Consider the following 13,044-nt stretch of genomic DNA (forward strand, 5'->3'; position numbering starts at 1 on the left):
TTAAAAAGATACTTTGAGAGTCTGTCTCTCCCATCCCTGCTTTAGCTTTCCCATCTCTTGGTATTTTGTTTGGTCATCCCTAGTTGTACAGATACCTTAAGTACCCTTGAGGTATGAGGAAACCTTTCAGCTAAACAGGATTTCATCTTTAGAGTATTAACTTCAGAACTGATGGAACAGAGAGCATGTGAGGAAAGGTTAGAAATTTATTATATCTTAGTCAAGTTGAAGAGTCAGTGTTTCAAATATTGGGGGGTAGGAAGGAGTGGTTCATTTTTTTCAGCTAGTCTTACTGCTCAATGGCTGAGGTACCAGAAAAGTATAGACCACCATGAGCATACTTGCAGTCCAGTCAGAGAATGCTGGATAAGATAGGAAAGAGTTTTAAAGCGTGATTAAACCAACCTCTTTATTTTTCTGAATCTGCCTGCAATGCAGGAGACCTGTCTTTGATCCCTGGGTCAGGAAGATCCTCTGGAGAAGGGAATGGGAGTCCACTCCAGTATTCTTGCCTAGAGAATCCCATGGACAGAGGAGCCTGACAGGCTACAGTCTGTGGAATCACAGAGTTAGACATGACTGAGTGACTAACATTACTACTACTACTACTTTATTTTTCAGATAAGGGAACTAAGATTCGGAGAAGTCAATTGATTCATGTTAAATCTCTCAACAGGTCAGTGGAAGTATTTACAAGCAATCCTATGTGTAACACACCTGATAGTTTTACTGCTATAAAAAGGAAACTTCTAAATGATATGGAACATCTTTATCACAGGAAGAAATAAGACAACAAGTATTAGATTGTGTTTCAGAACTTGAATCCCCATCCCACTTTGCCTCCTAGTGAGCAGGGAAGATTGTCCACTAGAAAGAGACTGCACATAAACATGGTTCAAGGAAATTCTACAACATTTGGGTATTAGAGTGTAGAGGTAGGGCAGTCAGATCCTCCCCTTCATTGCGCAGGAACAACTTACCTATTGTGTTTTTGTTGTTTCTTCAGTTGTTATTGTCACCAGCCTGGTGTGCATGTGATTAGAAGGAAAACTGGCCCCAGCAGTTTTTTCCACCTGTGGTATGACTTCATTGCAAGAGTTTTTTTCCCCTAGTGCATTTGGTCCTTGTCAGTGCTGGCACCAAGAGATCGCTTTGCAGCATTGGCTGAATCAGCCCAGCCTTCCGTGTCCCTTTGTGGTTCACTGAATTCCGGATACAAGTCAGGGATGTGGAACATCCACATTAAGGGGAAAGTGACCAGATTTCACTTCGGGAGTGTAAGTGGACGGTAATGTTAGATGTCAGGTGCAGACCACACTGTTAACCTGCACGTGAGGCAACAGATTGGAAGGAGGGGGCTGTCCTTGGAAGAGACTGGCTACAAAACCTTGGTAGAAAGGGGCTATATAAGATCCTCAGTAGAAGGAAGAGGAGGCCATGCAGAGGTGCTGTCCATGGTGCCACTGGGAGCTTCAGCCCTACTTTGCAGAGGTTGCAGAAACAGGGCCATAAATAGCCTAACAAGCTGGGATCCATTGATTCTGAGGGACTCCAGCAGGGACAAAGTTGGTATGGGTTAGGGCTGAAGACAGAAAAATACTATGCACAAGAGGAGATCAGTATTGGGAGGCCATGGGGTATATGCTTTGCTCTTTTTTTTTCACTGTGATAAAACACACATAACATAAAATTATACATTTTACATATTAAAATGTATAATTCAGTGGCATTCACAGTGTTGCACAGCCACCATCACCACTGGCTAGTTCCAGAACTTTTTCATCATCCCAAATGTAAACCCCATACCCATTAAGCTTTCGGTTCCCACTTCTCCCTCCCTTCAACCCTGGGAGCTGCTAGTTTGTTTTCTGTCTCTGGGTTGTGTGTGGCTTTTATGTTAGACAGATCTGGGTTCATCCTGGCCCTGCCATTTCCTAACAGTCTACCTTTGCCCAACTAACTTCACTTCTCTGAGCCTCAGTTTTTCACGGTTTTAGAATGAGAATAAAATGCTTAACTTGCAAGATTCTTGTGAGGATTGATTATATGTTAAATGTTTAGCTGAATACCTGGTTCATTCTTGAGGAGACATGCAATAAGTGGTTGTTACTGATTGCTTAATAAAAGTGGTAACAGTGGGGTGCCTTTAAATTGTATACTGCTGCATTTCAACTGCTTATTCACCAAAAATTCAGGTAACACAACTTAATCATCTATTCTTACAGGTGCTAAAGTAGGAAACTTGACTTCTGCCTTCCAGGATAGTTGAAGAGGTCAGAGATAACTGTATATGCAAGGACCGATTATATGTTACAAGCTCTAAAATACTTTTGGGATTTATAGAAGAAAAGTCATTGATGGTGGTTAGATGCTTAATGGTTATTTGAATTAGAGAATGAATGAATGAACTGTTGAACAATGAAATAATATAGCAGGCCTATGGAAGAGGTAGAACTTAAGCTGGATCAGTTTCATAAGTACCATTGCCTGTCTTTCATCTGTAAAATGCTCTCTGGTCATTAGGATGCAGAGCAGTTGTAGGGTGGATTTTAAGAAAACAGATTTTGATGATTGTCTTTAGATGGTCAGTCCAAAACTTTTGGAAAATAGATATACTTCCAGTAAGGACATGTAAAGAGAAGTAGATTGGAGCTCAGTCCAAAGAAGAATTTTAACTGAATGAATGAATGTTGGAAGGGAGGTGGCAATCCCGTTTGTGTCAAGCAAAACTCATTCAAGTTCTTTGAGCTCTCATAGAAAAAGCTAATTGATCAGTTTGAGCCAAAGGAGACTTTAAATCTTTCTACTTTGAAAAAAAATTTTTCTCTGTTCTTATCTATGAACTTAATGGTTTATTAGTTGGTGACTTGATAAGAGTTACTCTTAATTTCTCCCTCTTTTCACATGGTCTTCCCCTCCTCACTCTCTGTCCTTTTACACTTTTCTTCTTCCTGGCATTTTCACTACCTGATATTTTATATTTATTTAGTTTCTGTTTCCCACTATATCCTTAGAACCACGAATATGTCTCACAAATTGGCACTCAGTAAACATATGCTGCACCTTTATGTAAAAATGGATAAAATTTTCGTTTGTATAAGATAACTACAGTTTTTTCTGTTCCTTCTAAGAAAATACAGAAAAATATTAGAAGAGAATTTAAGCATTGTAGGAATTTATCAACAACAGCATACCTTCTGAGAGATGTGCTTGATATGAATTCATGTTAAAGTTTGAAGTGCTTTGGCTCAGTAAATAATACAGATTTAGCTTCATTTGTTTTTTAGTTTTTTAGTTTTTTGTATTGAAGATGCTGGTAAGGAAGGATGGCTCCACAGGGATTACCTCTGGGAACACACAATCCAGAGCCAAACAATAGGCCCTTACGTTATCTGGGGGATCTCCTTTTTTACCTCCTGTAATTTGTGATATCATAATTAGGCCTGCATATTATTTCTGAACACTGCCATACAATGTACCTCATTTAGCTGGGCTTATGGAGATTAGATCATGCACAGGAAGCTGGCTCCTTCGTTATCAGGCTCCACAGAGGAGTTGGGAGGCTTAAGGAGTATGAAAAATTAGGGTTGATTTAAAGGGACAGGGTTCTGTGGAAAAGCACAGAGATTTTTCCAGCTTGTGCCTCCCTTGACCTTTAGTTTCCCATAAACATTATTGATTTCCACCTCACTTCTCTTTGTGTTAATTAGGGCCTCTTCTGAGTTTTCCTTTCTTCACCCTTTAAGATAGGTCTGCGTGTAGAGAGCAGACATGCGGACACCTTGGAGAAAGGGGAGGGCGAGACAAATTGGGAGAGCAGGATTGACATACATAATACTACCGTGTGTCAAATAGCTAGTGGGAAGCTGCTGTAGGGCACAGGGAGGCTCAGCTTGGGGCTCTGTGAGGACCTAGAGGGGTGGGATGGGGAGGTTGTCAGAGGGAGATTCTCAAGGGGGAGGGGATGTATGTAAACATATAGTTGATTCACTTGTACGGCAGAAACTAGCACAATATTGTAAAACAATTATACTAAACAAATAGGTCTGCTAATACAGAATTTGTGAGATTGCTATAATTTCAATGAGCCAACTCTTTAAAAGAATCTAACCTGGTACCTGGAAGATTAAAATCCTAGCATAGTTTCTGGAACACATATGTGTGTTCCATTGTCAAGTGTGTAGTCATTGTCAGAGCCTCTTTTTTCTTCTTTTATTATGATTACAGTTGACACCATCAGGTTTTAGTTAATTTATTAGAACAGAATTAAATACATTTTAAAATCCTATTATGCTTGATTGGAGTTTTGAATAGCATTTTAGCACTTCCTAAGGTATTTAAAATTATCTACCTTGAATAATAATAACAGTATTATTGGTTTAACTCATTTTATTCTTCCTGTTAGATCACAAGCAATGAAAGAGAACAATTCTTCTTCACTCTGATATTCAGAGTAGTGCAATGCCTAGAACAGTACTTTGATTCCAGTATGTATTCAGAAAGTTTGTTGAATCCTTTTTGAAAGGTACAAATAAAATATTTAACATAGTTATTGTTAATAAGCTTCAGCATCCTTGCACGCTTAACCCTATAAAGCCAGTGCAGATCTAGGTGCACATTGATTGAACTGGAGAGAATAGGACTTGCCCATGTGGCAGTCACATCTGGAGAATGACAAATCCAGGGACTTCCCTTGTCGTCCAGCTGCTGAGACTCTGTGCTCCCAATGCAGGGGGCCCGGGGTTCAATCCCTGGTCGGGGAACTAGATCCCACATGCCACAGGTAGAAGATTCTGCATGCTGCAACTAAGACCCAGCACAGCCAAATAAATGAATAAAAACAAATATTAAGAAAAAGGACAAACCTAGAGCAAACTTTTGTTTTGCTTTTTTTTTTTCTTTTAAATCTAGTCTTAAGCTTTTCTGTTTGCTTGTTAGTCCTAGTAGCAGAGCCTTTAGCAGTAAGATAATTATTGTATAGATGAATAGTAGATGAGGAGGCTCTGAGCTAGTCAGAAGTAGGAAAGGAATAGGTCAGAAAATGGAACCACCTACTTGGTTCCCCAGCAGTTCTTCAGGCTGCATGCATGAAGGGTGATGCTTCATCTCAGTCTCCCTGTGTTTCAACCTGTCTGCCAATCTCAGGTGTTTCCCTTCGCCTTAGCCTTAAAAATGTTCACCTTAGGACTAGAGTGCTGCTTAAGGTAAGCCTTCAGCCCTGCTGATAGGTGTGCGGACTTTTGACTCCCATTCCTCAGACCTTGCACTCACTGTGCCACTGTGACCTTTTCCCTAGGTGTACGTGGTCGGGAATGAACCTTTACCAGTGTTGGTGGATTCTCTGCTTCCTGTCCTGGGAGTCCTCTTCTCTCTCTACTGTTTTACCAAGCAGAGCGTGTCTCATATAAGGTAAACAACCTAGAGAACCTTCTTGTTTATAAACAGTGAAGTCTTTCTTGCATGTTGTTGTTCTTTTGAGTATGACTTATGCCCCTTCGTAGTTTGTTTTTTTTTTTTTTTAAGGTCAGAAAAACTTCTGACAGTCCTCTAGAAAAGAAAGAGCGCTTTGCAGATTGCAGGGGAATTGGGTCTAGTTTCTAGAATGACTTTCCTCAGCCTCTGTTTTAGACATCAGAGGGAAAATCTCTGTTTACATGTATGGGCATGCCCCTGTTTGACCAGTGAACAATACTGCTACTGTATGTCTGGGGAGGAGGAAATAGAGGTTAGACCATGAGCACCTTGTGAGCAGTTAGAAATCAAGTTTGGGAAACCTGGATCTGAATGTGGCACTCTATAATTTAGGTCTGGATTTGGTGTTTGTGCACAGTGTTAATGAGAATGAAGGAGTTCCTCAGTCATCCAGAAAATAATCTTCTGTATTGAAATTTAAGTGGGACTCATTTTGTATCAACTCTGTTCTCACAGTGATTTGTGTTGTTTCTCCCTCCTTATTAGACTTAAATTGGAAGATTGGATTTGACACATACACACTACTAGGTATAAAATAGATAATAAGGACCTGCTGTATAGCACAGGGGACTCTACCCAATACTCGATAATGGCCTATATGGGAAATGAACCTTAAAAAAGGGTGGATATATGTATGTATAAATTCAGGTAGCTATACACCTGGAACTAATACAACATTGCAAATCAACTATACTCCAATAAAAATTAAAAAAATTTCTGTCCTTTCTGAAGTCCTACAGAATTCTGATTTTTGGTGTTTGGAAATCCCCCCATATGTAATCTTATACATAGTAATAGTATCTTCTTCATAGGGTTATTATGAAAGCTAACTATATTGAAGTAAGTATATAGCACTGTCCTTGGCAAATTATAAGCTCAATAAATAGTCATTATCATCATCATTGTTACCTGATAAAGGGAAGTACTCAGTCTGGCATATTATTCACAGCTTACATATTGCCTTTTGGTTAGGGTGTCACTGAAGCTTACAGCCATGAGGGAAGTGACAAGAGAAAGTGCACTGGAAGATGGAGGGTATAAGTGTGTGAATTCGGGTTCTGAAGACCATTCCTGTAATAACTCTTGTTCTAGTTTTGAAATTGAAGTCCTCACAGCACTATCATGTCTCATCAGACTGAGAAGGAAGAAGCAAACGTTTATTCCACTTCTATCCTAGTTGACTGGCACAGATAAGAGGGGATAAGGACTCAGCAAGAATTTGGTGGCGTACTATTTCTTGGTCACCAGTTATTGGTCCCATTGACGGTAGATGGTTTGATATGTGCCAACTTTCTTTCACAGTGCCTGATCCAAAGGCAGTGAGTACACTTGGAATTAAAAAAAAAAAAACCATGTGGGGCTCATGTGTCATATCAGAGCTGCTTCTACAGCCAGAGGTTAGTCAGTCGCTCATCAAATTTCAGGATGTTTGCTTTCTGAAATTCTTAAGCAGAGTTTCCGCTCCCACACGTCAGTAATACTAGGTGATTGTGCCAGCGTTTAGAATGCATGGAACCTGACAGTCATTCTTTCTTTTTCTGTGTTAACTTGTTAGACATGTAGAGTAAGATGACAAGCTCATTTATAACTGCTTTTTTCTGCCAGGTCACTTTGCCAAGAGATCTTATTATGGATTCTGGGGAGACTGGAGAGAAACAAGGCAGTTGCTAGCCTGAAAGGATTTGCAGGGTTGGACAAATCTGTGCCCTCTCTCCATTCTCTGTGCCACTTTAGAGCTGCCCCTCAGGGCGGCATTATGATCACCATCAAGGAGGCCGTGTGGTGAGTCCACCCATTCTTTGCTCTCCTCAGATTTAATTGTACCCAAAAGGCTGTTCTGTGACTTGTCCACTAAGGGGCGCTGACAGAAAGGAAACCAGAAATTAGCAGCTGAGGTGCTATTTATAATCTCTAAGTGAAAGGTGAGCCTTAAATGATCCTCCAGGTCTTTCCTAGATGCTAACTAATAGGTGCAGTTTACTGCAGTCTCACAGCACTGCGTCATAACAAGCCCACTTACTTCGCAGAGTCTTTGCCAGTGAATCAGAGTAATTGGCAAACACCTTTCACCCTCAACGCTATAACAATTCAGTTCTCTTTCTGACATTCAAAATAGTATATGTGTGTTCAGAGTCAGACTTATTCCTAAGGGAAATTCTCTCAGAGCACTCTTTTGTGGTGGAGGTTTGTTTCTCTTAGGGATTGTTTAGAAAGCAGCTAACTGATGTTAGTGGGATGGATAATTTATTTCTCCTATGTCTCACAAATGTATTTTATATTATTTCCTTTTTCTGGGTGATATGAGTATATGTTACCACCTCAGAACACAAGTTCTTGTTGATCAGAGTCCATGTAATATTTAACTGGTGGCAGCTGCTGTACTCAAATGTCACGTCACATTCAAAGTGCTGCTGTTTGTTAAAGTGTTCAAGTCTAATATTTTTATTCATGGTTAGCTTGATTAAGTTTTTTTGTTTTGTTTTAAAACACTTATTCAGTCAGAAAATTTTTCTATTTTTCAAATAGAAAAAAAATATTGATTCCAAATAGAACCATCAGTGTAGGTTTTGCAGTTATAACTATGCTCCTGAACAAAAGGAGCTTAATATTTTCTGTCATGTTTATTTAAAACCACTTTGGAACAGTTTAGACTGGAACCAATTTAGTGACTGCATAGAAAATTTCATATTATTTGACTTATCAGCAGTTAAAACTTACTGCTATCTTAATAAATCTTTAGTGCAAGTATGTCAAAATCAACAGTTTCTATTGAAACTATAGTTTCTCTCCTTGGCAGGAAAAAAAGTAAATAGGCAGTGATTGAGTGAATCTCCATTCACTGCCAGAAGCGATAGATCCTTAAACAGGGATCTCTACATGGACTCCTGAGACTCTATAATCCCCTTGAAATTATATGCAAGGGATTTTTTATATGCAAATACAGATTCTTTGCTGAAAATAGGGTCCATAGCTTCTATTACAGATTGAAGACTCTCCATTTCTCCAGTAAGTTGACACTGTACCAGACTGGGATGGTGGGGTGGTGGTGGTGTGTGGTGTGTGTGTGTGTGTGTGTGTGTTTACGATTTCTTCTAAAACTGCTCATGGTGTTCATCCCCCAAGCCTGTGGTCTTTATCGCGACTTACCTTTCACTCCACCATTCTGCCCAGCAGCACGAATTATCAATAAGAAGTCTGATTAAAGAAACTTTAGAAGAGCAGCTTAGATTTTATCATCTTTGGATCCAGAATTGTTACTTTTCTGGAGCTAAATATGACTATTTGAAATTGATTCTTCCATTGCAGTTTTAGGAATGAATAAAACAATGCTTCTGAAGGTAATTGTTAGCATGTCTTTTTTAAATTTTTTAAAGAATCTTTGAATATGGTATTTCATTTTGATAGGATGGTTCACAGAAGCTTAGACACAATTTCAGCTTGTCTTCTAACTTAAAATGTGTTTGAGATAACATGACTGATCTCTAAAAGATATTAGGATAATATAGGAAGTAATCCTAAACTTAACTTCTAGGTGATTCATTCTACTAAAGAATTATAAATACTATGTTACTAGTGAACCAGCAGATTGGGACATACTGCCCAGTGAGACTGTTTGCTAAATTAACTTTAATAATTGTACTTTTCACTGAAATGAAGCAACACCTGTCATTTTTTCCCTCAATTTAATCTGAAAGAAGCTTTGTTCTTTCATCACAAAAGTAGTAAATGTTCTTTGTATAATATAAAAAAGCATAAAGAGGAAACAAAAATTACCAACTATCCTAATCACAGTTTACACGATTTAATGTCTTGTTTTTAATGTATCTTCTGTACCTTTGTATTCATTTACATGATACAGTATAAGAATATTATATGTTGGCCTTTTCACTTATCTGATGAATGAAAACTAGAAGCTATAGTATCTTATGAGAATTTTCTTTAAACTTTTTGCAGAAATCACCACACTGTTTTTGATAATTTAGCCACATTATTACTTGGAAATTCAGCCTACTCAGTTTTCTGAATCTATGGATTTTTACAAGTCAACAATTGGCTCCCTGAGATTGACTGAATCTTTCCTATGAAGATTATGTCTTTTTTCCACTGCTCATAACCCTTAGCAGCTCATTGAAAAACAATCCAAGCTCCTTTGAATGGCATCCAACATTCTCTGTGGTCTGGCCTCGCTTTTCAGCCTTCTCTTGTCTCCTCTTCTTCAGGAACCAGAATATATGGATAAACCTATACTTTAATTCCTCATTACATTTGAAGCTTATTGAAATAATATCAATAGTGATGTTTCAACGTCCATCTTCAGATGAATCTTTTTCCCATTTGAGCAAATGACTATAGAAGACATGATAGCCTAGCTTCTGAGAATAAATAACTTTTTCAGCATGGAGAAACAGGAAAATAATTTAAATGTTTTTGAGCTTTATAATGATTTATTGTATGAAATTAACATGTTACTTTAGAAGATTATTAATGGGGTCTCAAAAAAAAAAAGGAATAACTCTGGGAAATAAATCTCCCCCTGCATTGCAGTGATGAAGATGAAGATGAAGCCCTGTACCAAAGGGTGTCCTCAGAGCAGTGCCAAGTGGAGCACCTTGGGGGCTTGCTGTCCCATTGCCAGGAATGTGGTTTAGCAGGTGACTTCTTCATCTTCTGCTTGAAAGTAAGAATTGTGTATAGCTCACTGTTGTTTTTATTCTAGGGTAGTATCAGGAGCTCCTTTGAATTTGCCAGGCAGTCATAATTTTAGGTTCTAAAATTAGGTCTTAATTTAGGAGAAATAAAGTCCATAGGGTAATTTTTTTTTTTTTTAGTAGCGTTTGGTTCAGTCAAAAAGAAATTTACCTTCAGCAGTACGCATAGGGTCGAACTCCTTTGAGAGGTAATCTCCACTGAATTTTTAGAGATGACCAAAGTAAAGCGATTGAGCTAGGAAAGGGTTAATCTTTGCTCTGTGTTGACAGTAAGAACTCTTTTGAAGTTAATAGCAGGTTTTACAGCTGTGGAATAATCCCTCATCCTTTCTGACTGTTGTTTTGTCAGGTATTTGGAAAGGAGATTTAGCAGTTCTGCCTCTTTCATTTCATTTTGTAGCCACTTGAAACCTTTTCCGGGTTTGTTTCTTAGTCTGGTGGCTTTGTTTTCTTTTGCTCTAATGTCAGTAACTTACACCCTGTTACTCCTTATTTGCATTGTTAGACACCATGAGTCAGTGTCTCTGATTCCCTGTCATTGATCTCTGCCTTCTTTGGTATTTTCCCTAAAGAAAATGTCCACTCTAAGAGAATGTCTATGGAGTTTAAGGTTGGTGTGGGTTGGGAGAATGCAAGGAGGAAATCAGGGCTAATGTTCCTAGAACTGAAGTGGGGGATACTTTTTTGAGGTTTCTCGCCTCTCTTATTCACATTCATACCCCTGTGCAGCCACTCACTGTAAATAACATCCCAGGAAAATACTCTCCTAATTGGATGATTTCTTTAAAATTTGTTTCAAAAAGTCAAAGGGCTTTGCTTTAAACCAAAGTTCTTCTACCTTGGTGCTATTGACATGTTGGGCTAGGTATTTGTTTCTTTGAGTGGGAGCTTCCTGTCCATTGTAGGATGTTTAGCAGCATCCCTGATCTCTACCCATAGAAGTCTGTGTCATCTCCCAGTTATGACAACCAAAAATGTCTTTCAACATTGCTAAGTGCCCACTGGAGAGCAAAATTGCCCAGAAACAGTTGGGTACCACTCCTCTAAATTGTTAGTTATTAATGCTGTGGTTAAAGTATTCATTGTTATGGAACTTAAGGTTTTCCATTCCCAAGGAAATTTACAGATGAAAGCTAGGGAAAATCTCATAAAACCCACAGTAATGAATTACCTGTTAGTAAAAGTTCAGTTCTGAATATCCTAGAGAAAAAGAACTCTGGTGGTGAAAGCATCTAATAGTCACTAAAAAGGCTTTGGAAATGTTATATGACCTCAGTTCAAGGGAGGCTAGTGGTAGAGATCATAAAAATAGTGATAAAGTAAGTAGTTTGTCAGGCTAGTTCTTTGTGTTGTGTGTGTTTATGATTTTTATTGTAAAGTTTATCATTTTCATATACTTGGCATCATGATATATGTATTACTCTGCAACTTACCTCTTCCATTCAGTTCTGTTTGTAAGATTATATTGATATCTGTGTAGATCTAGTTCATTTATTTCAATTGCTGCAATATAGTAAATACATCACAGCTTATTCATTCTCTTATTGAAGGACATTTGTTTCCAGTTTTTAGCTATTATAACTAATGCTGTAATGAACAGAGACTGGTTCTCCATATATACATTTCAAATGAGTTTTCTGTTTTTAAAGTCCTTAGTTCTGTGGGATTTTTCTTTACTTTTTTTTTCTCCCACACCGATAGGAGTTAACTCACATGGCTGTGGAAAATGAAACAGAGTTTAAAATGAAGTCTTTCTCCAACAAAAGCCTTTTGGAATTAGAGCAGCACCAGACTCTTCTGGTGGAAGGTCAGGAGCGGAAGCTGCTGGTTCTCCAACTGGTGGCTCTTCTGTGTGAGAGAATGTCTGAGCAGATATTCACCAACATCACTCAGGTCAGTGGCTGCCACATAAGGGATCCCAGCCTGGTGGTATTTGTCTGTTTTGGTTTCTTTCATTCTTTCCCAAAGATATTTTTTAAAATGTCACTCAGAGTGTGTTTTGATGACACTTGTATCAGTGCTACCTGGAATTCTGGTTAAAAGTAAATTACTGGGCCCACACCAGACTAAGAGCGTCAGTACTTTCATAGGTCCTGGGTATCGGCATGTCTAACAAGCTCCTGAAGTGGTTCTCGTGCACATAAAACAGAACTGTTTTAAATATTTATATATCTCAGTGGTTTTCAACTTTTGGTGCAAATAAATTGCCTGGGATCTTTTTCCTAATACTGATGCCCAGCCCCATTTTAGAGATTCTGATTCAGCTTGTCTATATTAGAGTCTGGGCATATGTATTTTTTATTTTAAGCTCCATAGATGATTTTAATGTACAGTAAAAGTTGAGAAGGAGGGACTTCTCTGGCAGTCCAGTTGTTAGGACTCTGGCCTTTCAATGCAGAGTGCACGGGTTCAACCCCTGGTCTGGGAACTAAGATCCTGTAAGCTGTATGTCATGGCAGGAAAAAAAAAAATGTTGAGAATGATTAAAACTCAACTTTGAAAAAAAAAATCACTGATGATAAGATCACATTGAATTTTATGGCTCAGAGGTAAAGAATCTGCTTGGCAATGCAGGAGACACATAACTCTAACTTGTAGCTTATCACAACCTGTGAAGTGTTTTTGTTGCCTTTTTATTTTGCCAATGAAGTTTACAGATTTTGTGTAGTGCTTTCAGGATCAGTTAACTGTGGATCAGATCAGTGCTTGAATTTAATGGCTCAGCCTTTTTTTTTAGCCAGCGTTTTAAAATATATATATATATATATATTTATTTATTTATTTATTTATTTTTGGCTGTGCTGGATTTTTACTACTGAAAGGGCTTTCCTCTAGTTGCAGCGAGCAAGGGCTACTCTTCATT

At 38.4% G+C, this 13,044-nt stretch overlaps 1 protein-coding gene across 2 annotated transcripts in view; it reads left to right on the forward strand.

The window, feature by feature from the left end:
• The window catches only part of TANGO6 (transport and golgi organization 6 homolog), a 180,541-nt gene that overhangs the window by 34,467 nt on the left and 133,030 nt on the right, over nucleotides 1-13,044 (forward strand). For both annotated transcript variants that reach the window (XM_069550149.1, XM_069550150.1), the window contains exons 8-11: nucleotides 5,297-5,409; nucleotides 7,078-7,254; nucleotides 10,018-10,150; nucleotides 11,883-12,074. In XM_069550149.1, the coding sequence (XP_069406250.1) occupies nucleotides 5,297-5,409; nucleotides 7,078-7,254; nucleotides 10,018-10,150; nucleotides 11,883-12,074 (615 nt within the window). The remainder of the gene's footprint in view (nucleotides 1-5,296; nucleotides 5,410-7,077; nucleotides 7,255-10,017; nucleotides 10,151-11,882; nucleotides 12,075-13,044) is intronic.

Source organism: Ovis canadensis, chromosome 14 (genome assembly GCF_042477335.2).
Source record: "Ovis canadensis isolate MfBH-ARS-UI-01 breed Bighorn chromosome 14, ARS-UI_OviCan_v2, whole genome shotgun sequence".
NCBI lineage: Eukaryota > Metazoa > Chordata > Mammalia > Artiodactyla > Bovidae > Ovis > Ovis canadensis.